The sequence below is a fragment of the Ptychodera flava genome, chromosome 2 (assembly GCF_041260155.1).
Source record: "Ptychodera flava strain L36383 chromosome 2, AS_Pfla_20210202, whole genome shotgun sequence".
NCBI lineage: Eukaryota > Metazoa > Hemichordata > Enteropneusta > Ptychoderidae > Ptychodera > Ptychodera flava.
The window spans coordinates 4,065,709-4,077,170 of record NC_091929.1 but is presented as its reverse complement, the minus strand read 5'-3'; the positions used below and the strand labels follow the sequence as shown (position 1 = coordinate 4,077,170).

Genomic DNA, 11,462 nt, shown 5'->3' with positions numbered 1-11,462 from the left:
TCGCGAATTCATCTCTACGGAAGCCAATCAACACAAGTTCCTAACGTCAGTAAAGATATTGTCTTGTTGCCAGCAATACACCACCAACATTTTCGCCGTTCAGGAGTGCCTTACTCGCTCTACTTTGTAAAATAAGTCGTATACTTTTGCCGTCACCTAACTTTCCAAATTCACGGTAGACTTTCCGCAATAGTAGTTGGAGATTTTGTTCAATATATCGTGCGTGGTGGAAACCGCAATTATCCATAAATCACACAGTCACCTACAGCCAAACACCCTTTTATTAAAAGTGTAAACTAAATGGTATTATGTCAGGATTTTATTCGCCAAGTTTGGTCAAAATGACACCATTCAAAGCGACAGGAAGAAAGTTAGAAAATTATGTAGTGATATAATTTCATTAAAGCTCCATGCTAAATTCAAGCGTGCACAAATATCTCAAGTCTATGAGTATTTTACTTTTGAACTGGTATGAAAATGGAGCTGCCTTCTAGCTGCATCGTAAACTGTGATTTGTGAATGCTTTAGTGGGGTGAAGGCGATGTGAGATACCTGAGTGTGGCGAACGCGATAGCGGGCAGGATGAGCGCTACACAAAGGAGTTTATCCCGGAATCCCGAGGACACCGCGACATTGTACTTTTTATATGATATCCAATATTTACGGCTACTAGATTATACAATATCGAAGTTAGATTGGCTCGGCTAGATCTATAAGGTGGTGAAATATCCGATATATATCGGATATTTACCCGTAATTTGACAGAATTCAGTATCGCCTAGTATCAAGGTTAGAGTCAGTCCCTGGAATCATGGATGTAAAAATTAGCATGCTGGAATTAAGTCTGGTTTTACCAGAACAGTAAGGCGGTGAAATTTCCGATATATATCGGATATTTACCCGCGATTTGACAAAATCTAGTATCGTTTAGTATCAAAGTTACAGTCAGTCCATGAAGTCGGTTTTATGAAAACATGGACATGTAAAGCAGTGAAATGTCCGATATATATCGAATCCCCGACTCAGATAACGTATTCCATTGCTAGGAAATCTGGCCTTTGCTGCCTAATTCCAAATAGGTTCGTATGGATATAGGAGAGACACCAAAGAAACTACGATTTTAAAAATTATTTTAATTTTTAACATTTCGCCGACTTCAATCAACTCTAGGCGCATCGTACCGTGCATTTGTAATGCATTTGCATTGTTTGGATGTCTCGAAACTACCGAAAGCGTACAATGACCGGACTATAAAACGGGGGGATCTTGAAACTTTTTGGCGCATGCTCTGTCAAATTCCAACGCTATCAACTCTCTATGTTGGTTGCATGCCAAAGAAAGAAGTCTGCCGTCAGTCATCGGCCGACGTATGACAAAGCGACAAATTATTTTGTTCAAAGAGTAGACAATTAAATGACAAAATATGTCGATAATATGGCTGATATAAGGATTATTTTTTGATTCATTAGTAACAGTGATGGAACCGGCATAATTTACGATGGTGGACATGGTTTTCTCTTGTCTGCGCGATTGCGCAAATTGCGCATTTCCGAGCCATTGTCTGCCCTGGTAAAGTTACTGACAGCGCGGAAGTCGCGCACAAAACAAAGCAGGCAAAGACGCCAAAGGAAGTGGATGTTTACTGAGTGTTTCCACTATAATAAGTTGTGCAAACAAACATAAGATGCCAGGTCGCACCTATTTAGACCTAGAAAAGAGCGTCCAACTTCTCCGATATTTGATATAAACCCGCGATTCGACAGAATCTAGTATCGTTCAGTATCGAAGTCAGAGTCAGTCCTTGGAAGTCGGGTTTGACCAGAAATGCAAGGTCACGATATATATCGGATATTTAACCGGGATTTGACAGAATCTAGTATCGTCTAGTATCGATATTTGAGTCCCCAAATCGCCAATAAATATCTAGTAAATATCGGCGACTTCACAGACCGTGCGTGCCGAGGCACAGGGCAAGTCATTCTAGTATTGTGTACTATCGATATCAGAGTCCCCAAATTGCCGATAAACATCCAATTAAATATCGACGATTTCACAGATCTGGCGTACCGAAACACAGGGCAAGTCATTCTACTATTGTCCAGTATCGATATCAGAGTCCCCAAATCCCTGATAAATATCGGGTAAATTTCGGCGATCTCTTAGACCGGGCATGCAACTGCACAAAGCAATTACAGTGAAATTCGATCAAGTTACAGAACTTAATAAAACAACGTGTTGTTTTAATCGATGTGTATCAGCGATTTTTACGACATAAACACACTGGGTTTGATGTGGTCTTGTTTACATCTTTAATCAGCTACATGCTCTCAGTTACATAACGCACAAGGGCCACTCCATGCATGTCTGATAGATAATCATAAACAAATCACCACACCTTGCAATGTCATGTATCTTTCTTTTTTATTCGTGATGAATAAGTGAGCGTGCATTCAGACACCTACATGTAAAATTACCCGAATAGCTTCATTTATGATCCTTGACACTCACATATCAGCTGTGCGTAGACCCCAGTAATTGTGCCCCGGCCGGACCTTGTCCCACTCTTATTCAGTCAATCACACCAGTCGGCCACCCCTTAAAGCTAGTGGCACACTCCTCTAAGTACTTCCGTGGCAGTATACTTGACAACGTCACCTGGCGTACAAAAGCTGGTCGCAAAAGTTGCCTTACACAAGGGGCCAAGATTAGGGTTCGTGTGACTGCTAGCTGAATTTGACTGCGGGCATTGCAGTCTGTTGTGCCGTCTTTGACTTTCAAGTGTACAATATAACATACATCATCGATCGATCTTCTGACTGACGAGGTTTTAAACTGCTGCCTTATGAACATTGAGGCGACTTAACCGATCCAAATGCCTTTCGCAAACTTGAAAGTGCTCGTACTAAGAAAGACATGAGTAAAATGTTAGTTGAAGCTGTGTGTTGGTTTTTGAGAAGAAGATTTTTAATGATTAAATTGCGATTTTCGCTATATCCAATACGCGAACAAACCTTCTGACTGACCCAAACGCCTTTCGGAAATTAAAAAGAACTACCACTAGGGATTATGAGTGTAAATTTTAGTTCAATCTGTGTATTGGTTCTGGAGGAGAATGTTTTTAAAGATTAAATTACGACTTTTGCAAAATCAAATACGGCAGCCAAACCATGTGACCGATCCAAACGCCTTTCGCAAACTTGAAAGAGATCACACTTTAGATGATATACATAAAATTTCAATTGAATCTGTGTGTTTGTTCTCGAGTAGACGATTTTTAAGAGTAAGTTACGTTTTTCGCAAAATCCAATATGGCGGCCAAACCGAGTGACCGATCAAAACGCCTTTCGCAAACTTGAAAGAGATCACACTTTAGATGATATATGTAAAATTTTAGTTCAATCGGTGAACGGGTTCTGGAGTAGAAGATTTTTAAAGATTAAATTGTGATTTCACAAAATCCAATATGGCGGCCAAACCACGTGACCGATCGAAACGTTTTTTGCAAACTTAAAAGAGATCACTGTAAGGATGACATGATTAAAATTTGAGCTTAATCGGTGTCGTGGTTCTGGAGAAGAATATTTTTAAAGATTAAATAACGATTTTTTGCAAAATCCAATATGGCGGCCAAACCACGTGACCGATGGAAACGCCTTTTGCAAACTTTAAAGAGATCACACTTTAGATGAAAGATGTAAAATTTTAGTTTAATCGGTGAATCGGTTCTGGAGAAGAAGATTTTTAAAGATTAAATTGTGATTTCACAAAATCCAATATGGCGGCCAAACCATGTGACCGATCAAAATGTTTTTTTGCAAACTTGAAAGAGATCACTGTTAGGATGACATGAGTAAAATTTCAGCTTAATCAATGTTTTGGTTCTGGAGGAGAAGATTTTCAAAGATTAAATTACGATTTTTTGCAAAATCCAATATGGCGGCCAAACCACGTGACCGATGGAAACGCCTTTTGCAAACTTTAAAGAGATCACACTTTAGATGATAGATGTAAAATTTAAGTTCAATCGGTGAATCGGTTCTGGAGTAGAAGATTTTTAAAGATGAAATTGTGATTTCAAAAAATCCAATATGGCGGCCAAACCACGTGACCGATCAAAATGCTTTTTGCAAACTTGAAAGAGATCACTGTAAGGATGACATGAGTAAAATTTTAGCTCAATCTGTGTTTCGGTTCTGGAGAAGAAGATTTTTAAAGATTAAATGAGTATTTTAGAATATCCAATATGGCGGCCAAGGTCACGTGACCGCATGCGATTTTATTTGCTAATTCTAAAGACCTTAGGTCATGCTTGCTATACAAAAAATTTCAAATCGACTAGACCCCTAGGTCTTCTGGAGAAGCCATCTTTAGGTTTTTGGAAAATCCAATATGGCCGCCAGGTCACGTGACCAATCAAAATTTCAAGGGTCAGGTGCACGAGTACTAATTGGCTCCTATTAGCCCTGCAAGTTTGAGAAGTTTTCGTTCAGCCGTTCGAGAGATCTAGGTGAGCAAAGAAACGGCAGAAGAAGAAGAAGAGGAAGTCAGTAGAACTTGAGCAATAACAATAGGGTCCCAGCCGGTCGGCTTGGGCCCCTAAGAAGAAGAAAGTTGAATTCCTATAAAACCAACAGGGGCCCAGCCGGTCGGCTTGGGCCCCTAAAAAGAGGAAGAAGAGGAAGTAGTAGAACTTGAGCAATAACAATAGGGTCCCAGCCGGTCGGCTTGGGCCCCTAATTAGAACTGAATTACAAAAGGGTAAAGCGTGCATTGAAATAATGAAAAATATGACTGGTAATGGTCACTAACCTGAAATATACAGATTCACAGTTTTACTTGTTGACGTTCTGGCTGCAGGCTTGAATTGAGACATGCTTCCTCGCACTTTTGCTTTAAACTGACAGTGACGTGGCAAAAGGTGCGAGTGCTGCTACGTGTACGTGTTACGGCTTACTATTGGTGGATTAAAATGCAAATGAATGTACATATGGCAATGATTGGTTAGTTGCAAAGCTAGCCAGATGAAACGTTACTGTGTGGATAATCAACATAAAACGTGACAAACACTCAGTCAGCATTTACCCAACATATTAGAAAACAAAACGACCAATTACGTCCAAGACAATTCATCCGGAACCAAATCGCAAATGAATTCTGGCTTTAACTGAAATTTTGTCGTCAATGATGCATTTCAACATGACTTTAGAAGTAGCACCAGTGACTGTTTTCGAGGACGGTCCCTCCACGTGTTTAGAGACAAGACGAAAATACTTGAAAGTATATGAAAATTACAAAGGTGCACCACAATGCGCTGTAACTCCCAATAATAAAGCTATGTATTGTGGAAATAGTTTCCTTTCGGAAATCCGTGTTTTCGGTGGGGCAGGATAGGGGTCCATGGTGTCTGCAAACGCATGTTCGGTAAACATTAACATGACTGCAGACGAATTCTAACAGCAACCAGATGTGAACTGAATGTGCTCATGTGTTTAGTACTCTTCACAGAATGTTGGATATCCAGTCAACAGACTGGAAATTTTACATTTATTCATGTTTGTCCACCACTCTCTCTAAATACCCTTTTAGGTGAGTTATTACTGATGAAAACGTAATATTGCCAAATTGAAGTAGTGCTCGAGAGTCGAAACAAAGATTCTTGGGTGAGATTCATGTCACTATCGTTGTAAGAGGGCATAATCAGATGACGTAATCTAAATTTCCTCTGGCGTAACTTAAAATTTGTAAACATGGCGGCTTGTTGCCGCTGTCTTGTGAATCCCTGTCGATGTCGTCTGCTGCTTTAATACACAAACAAAATCAGTCATCATCAGTACTATCATCATGGTCCGATTTGTGTGTAGGCCTAATGTTCCTAGGTGTAGTGCTTCAGTGGAAAAGCGGAAAAAATTGGCAAAGTATCCATGGATGAGCGATGTAACATTCCATCCTTTCCCAACGGTACACATGTACGTATAAGGTACCGTTCAGTTTTACGGCCGGGGGGGGGGCCGGCAAAATCCAGGGGGGGGGGGGTCATCGTAATTTTGGAATCCGCAAAGGGGGGTCATTGCTTTTTCACTGGTAGGAAAGGGGGGGTCACCACATTTTCAAAAACATAATACCAACAATAAAGTTCACTTTATGCCATGGCCATAATCAACCCTCTTTACCGGCGGGCCGCCTTCGGCGGCCCACTACAATTAATATACATTATATATTACCCATGACCCTCTTAACGGGCAGACGCCTTTGGCGGCCCACTCCAATTAGGTTTACTTCATGCAATGGCCATGATCGACCCTCTTTACCGGCGGGCCGCCTGCGGCGGCCCACTACAATAAATTGACTTTATGTAATACCCCACGGCAATCTTACCGTAAAATTCCCAATTAAAGCCGCGGCTTGTATTAGAAACATTTTTGAGGTACCCCTGGGATCACGCACTGAACAATGGTAATGGCCGCGCGCCTTCAGCGGCCCTGTTCAGTAAAGTTACTTTATGCAATAGCCATGATCGACCCTCTTTACCGGTGTGCCACCTTTGGTGGCCCACTAGAATAAAGTTGACTTTACGTAATGGTCCATGACCCTCTTAACCGGAGGGCTGCCTTTGGCGAACCACTCCAATAAAGTTTACTTTATACAATATCCATGGACATGAGTTGTCTATGGAAATGAAGTTAAAAATTGCCTTGCTGTCGTCCCAATTAACAGACGTTTCAATGGATGTGGCTGAGAAGTTTGTGCACTGGCATCTCTGTTACACGAATAAAGTGCGCCGCGTACCGGAGTTCAAATCCAAACCATGCGGGTAAATTTGACATATGGGTTTTGGTTATTTTTCGGGGGGGGGGGTCATCAATTTTTTTCGTCTGACAAAGGGGGGGTCATCATTTTTTCACAAAAAATGCAGGGGGGGTCTATATTTTTTTGAACACCGGCGACAAGATTTTGCCGGCCCCCCCCCCCCCCCCAGGCCGTAAAAACTGAACGCTCCCTAAAGAATGCCAAGTTGAGACGGCAATGGGTGAAGATGTTACGGCGTGGAAAATGATGGATACCCAACTAGAGAATGTGTCCAGGCATTTTGAAGGGGGCGTACGGGCCAACACCTGCACACACACCCTGTTCCAACGTTATTTGCGTACAATATTAGTACAAACCGTGCATCCATGGAGCTATCAAAAGACTATCCTACAGCAGGCAGTGGCTCTGGCCTATGGACAATGTAGTCCAAATCCCATTAGGCCTAAATTAGAAACCAAGAGAACGAAACCGTAGGGCCAGGAGAATATTAGTCAGTCGTGTATGACAAAATGGACATTTTCATGTACCGTACGATAACGTTGATGGAGAAATGATTGTTGATGACTTTGAACCTGAGTTCTTTGTACATATACTGGCAGGTACCTATAGGCCCCCTATGTCTATAGGCCTATTTGTTATGTAGGTCATCCCCCCTCACTCATGACCTGAGATTGGTCTAGAACGTTCTCAAGGTCACTGTCCTTCACGACCTTGAATTCAATTAGTTTAATGTTTATTGCGCAACAACACACTTAAGAAGTGTGGCAAGGCAAAAATATTTTTACACTAATTACAGTTTAGTCATGCTTGGAACCTTTTAGAAATTCAATTAGTCGCGTGAACGGAGATATTTTAGGGCAGTAATTAGCATATCAATAGAAGTTCTAGATTGTTCTTATGTTCTGTTACATAATAATAATAATTTAACAATATTTTTTTATTGCTTGCTTGTAAATATAGGATTTAGGCCTACATCACATTTGTGGCAATAAAAGTGTGATACAAAAATAAGTTAAAATTTTCTTCAATAAAGATAAAGTTTATTAATGAATGCAAACATCGCGTTCAATCAAGCAAACTTTTCGGCCAGCTAAAGTGGAAAAAAATTGACAGCTCGCCCGTCTAGAAACTACTGGAACACAACTTGGCAACTTGGTTGGCAGCCCCTCGCCCGAGGGCACTGACATTAGTGCACTATGAACCCTTCAGAGCGGCCATGTTCCATGACGTCATTATGCGCAATTGTGCTGCTCCGTCGACGATTTCCACACACCTGATATGAGACGGCGCGCGGCGCGTAAATGGTGCAGTGTTAATGTGTTGTACGCTGTGTTACTAGACGATCAACATACATTCGATCAGGATTCAATGGCATCGGTTTTTAACGAAGTTGATTGTGGTCCAAGAAGGTACCTTTATTACTTATACCATTAATACCGTTAAGTAGAACCCACAATAAGACAATTGTGCACCGTATTCACATGCAAATTTACCGCTTAACACCAAAGTTTACAACACTTCAATGAGTTCAATCCAGTTGACTTGTGACGAGACATGACACATAACTATAAAGTGCAATGGTCCAGTATCGATGAACCCTACGATTCAAGTCTTGTTTCCGCTTTCGAAACAACGATGTGGATTTGTAACGTCTGAAAAGCATCGTGGGTGCAATACCGATACACCGGTGATAGTACCGGTCGTCAGTGTCAGTGGTCGTCGAGTCGATACTATCGATCGACTGCCAGTACTCTAACAACTACCGATTATTACAGCTATCCCGTACCCTATCAAGGACAGTCAGTTCATATATTCTTTCGATTTCAGATATCGTTGAAACGACTGGTGTGTTTATTGGCAAGCACGAGTTATCGGAAGGGAAGCCACAAGAGAGGTCCTGTAATAATCGCGAAATGAAGCTAAAATACAGCCTAGGGGCCTTGTGTCACTATGAGCTGTCTCATCAAAGTTTTGCCAATCTTACACCAACGCATTCAATCTACAAGCACAGGTAGTATGTGACATTTGCAATTCAACGTCGTTTGTGACCTTGATCACCGGTATAATCGACAATTGGACTCTTGAAAATTGCAACCATGGCAATCAAACGAAAGCCAAAATCTCCACATTTTTCACACGAACAGAATTCGTCGCAGTTCAACAATAATATGAATTCTCCGAAAGTGAACGCACCCTCACTGAAAAGAGATTCACCGATACTCTCATCCAGAATACCACTCCCAAATTTTACTAAATGGACGTATTGTGGAATCACTGTAGTACTTTGCATTCTGTGTTACTGGAACAGTCTGAATGGAGATTTTGTTCACGATGACATCATGGCTCTGAAAGACAATCAGGACATTCGCCCAAGTACTCCCGTAGGAGAGATATTTCTCAACGACTTCTGGGGTAAAAGGATGGCAGACAATACCAGTCATAAATCGTACAGGCCACTATGTGTGTTGACCTTCAGGTGAGTGACTATGTATCTCAAGAGATGCTGCAGGGACTACTGCCATGGGCAGTGTAGCAGGAGTATGTGTTTATATTTTATATAATTTAAGTATCAATATTTTGGAAGTTGACACATCGAATTGGTATGTTTTCACCATGATAGCCTGTTGGACATCATATTCTGCATTTCTCAGTGCTACATTCCTTTACTATAATAACTTTCTTTGTGTAACACTTTTCTGCTCCTTTTTGGAATGACACAAAATCTGAAGCTTAGTGTCACAAAATCTGACACTTAGCTTCTGACTATGACATCTGAGGACCACTCCAGATGACTGTTTCTTTGTGTTCTTTTTACCCGATCAGAGAAGACTAACAGACTAACATACCTGAAAATTGTCACAAATCATGTCAACTAGGCAAAAATTGTTTTTCTAATTTTCAAACCCTTCCTCTTAACTGCTTCCCCATTGTCTCTTCAAGTAGTCTAGATTTATGTCAGTCACATGTGCAACCTCAAAGTGGTTGGAAAGACTGTGTGTCAGTCAGCTGTCCTGTACAAAACTTCAAAGATATACATTGCATTCAGTAGGTTATGACTATAGCCCCTAATTGGACTTAAGCTGTGGTAATGCAGGTATAACATTCATGGATGAGCTTTAGAGTGGTCTATGGTTAAAGCTAATCTGATTATCCAATTCATCCGAAGTGTCAAGTAACTGTTCTGTGAAAGGATTAAGCTTGAGAAGAAAAATAATGACCCACAGAGAATAGAGTGGTTCCTCTATTGTCAATGCTTGATCAGTACTATGACAGAAGTCATAGCGTGTCAACAACAGGTATACATGCCCTTTTAGTAGGTTGTGCCTATTGAAGTAGGCCTCAATTGTCAAATGTACACAATGTGATTTGTTGAAAATTTTGATACAATTGAGAAGCAATGTCAATTTTCTTCTTTCCATAGTCTTTCAAGGATTAACCCTTTCAACCCCAGTCCCTGTATACAGGTCCAACTTTACCATAGAAAACAATGGATTTGGGACAAACCATGGTGGTGAAAGGATTAAATCACTGTGTGGTGTGACAGTGCTGTTATGACTAGTTGCTACAGATGTAGTTATTCTAATTATCTCCCTAGCACAGGGACAAGTGATACATTCATAAATTCATGCATGCCTTACATATCTTAGTTATACGTAGTACAATGTAGAACGTAGGTAAAGAAATGGAAAATTTTCTGCCCCACATTAGTGTAGCACCCATAAGTCTGAAGGCCAGAATCAAGACAGTTGTCCAGAAACCATGTCTGCTGGCCAATAGTTAAACTTCATCACAAAATGTAATTAGTATAAGGGTATTTATTGTTCATCAAGATTAATTTTTCATTCCCCGTAAGGCTGAGCCATTAGGATGAAGATGGTGATTTATTTATTCCCCCTACGATTACTAAGACTTTAAAAGAGCCACAATCTTCTTTAGTTTGAAATAACAATATTGCTAATAACATCATAAGAGATATGTATAATCCCCACAGAGTGAGAGGTTGCTTTTGTAGCTTTGGATAGCTATGTGTGAGTAAACCTGTAAGAAATGGCCAATACAAAAGAGTGTAGAGTTAAATCGTTTTAAATCTAATTGACAAAAGTAATTCTATGAATAGGTCTTGCTGCAATATGACAATGGCCTACTACCGGCCAATTTGAAAGCGCAGGACAGTTGAAGTATCAGGGTTTAGTGACAAAGAAGCAGAGACAAATTTTGTGTTCAAACTGGTCAGAGACAAGTTATTATAGCACAAAAATGAACCAAAAATACTTTATATACCAGGAGCAAAAATGCCCTAAAATAAATTTTGAAAATCCGTAAGAAGTGCGTATTGAGGTAAATGTATTCTCAGGGGTTTTGTTTGGCAGTCTGTGAACACTATTTTAGTTCTTGGTTTTTGTACATAGCAACATTGAGAATGACTGTAGGCTGACCAAAATGTTGACTGGAAATGTTAGTTGATCTGCAAATCAACCAAAGATAGCTGGCAAACTCAGTGCTGGTTCATCAAACAGGTTATTATCAGCAATACAAACACTGACTTAGGATGTGATAGATAGTACAGCAAAGAAAACAGTGATGGCGGTACTGACAGTGACAGCACACAGGGACAGAAAGCCTTTATAGGGAATGTATTTGTACAGTAACTGTTA

At 40.5% G+C, this 11,462-nt stretch overlaps 1 protein-coding gene across 1 annotated transcript in view; it reads left to right on the top strand.

Moving 5' to 3' along the window:
* The first annotated feature begins 8,075 nt into the window (after positions 1-8,075).
* Positions 8,076-11,462, top strand: part of LOC139151693 (protein O-mannosyl-transferase TMTC1-like) — a 51,578-nt gene continuing 48,191 nt past the window's right edge. The window contains exons 1-2 of the mRNA XM_070724650.1: positions 8,076-8,216; positions 8,635-9,283. Of these exons, the coding sequence (XP_070580751.1) occupies positions 8,904-9,283 (380 nt within the window). The 5' untranslated portion in view covers positions 8,076-8,216; positions 8,635-8,903. The remainder of the gene's footprint in view (positions 8,217-8,634; positions 9,284-11,462) is intronic.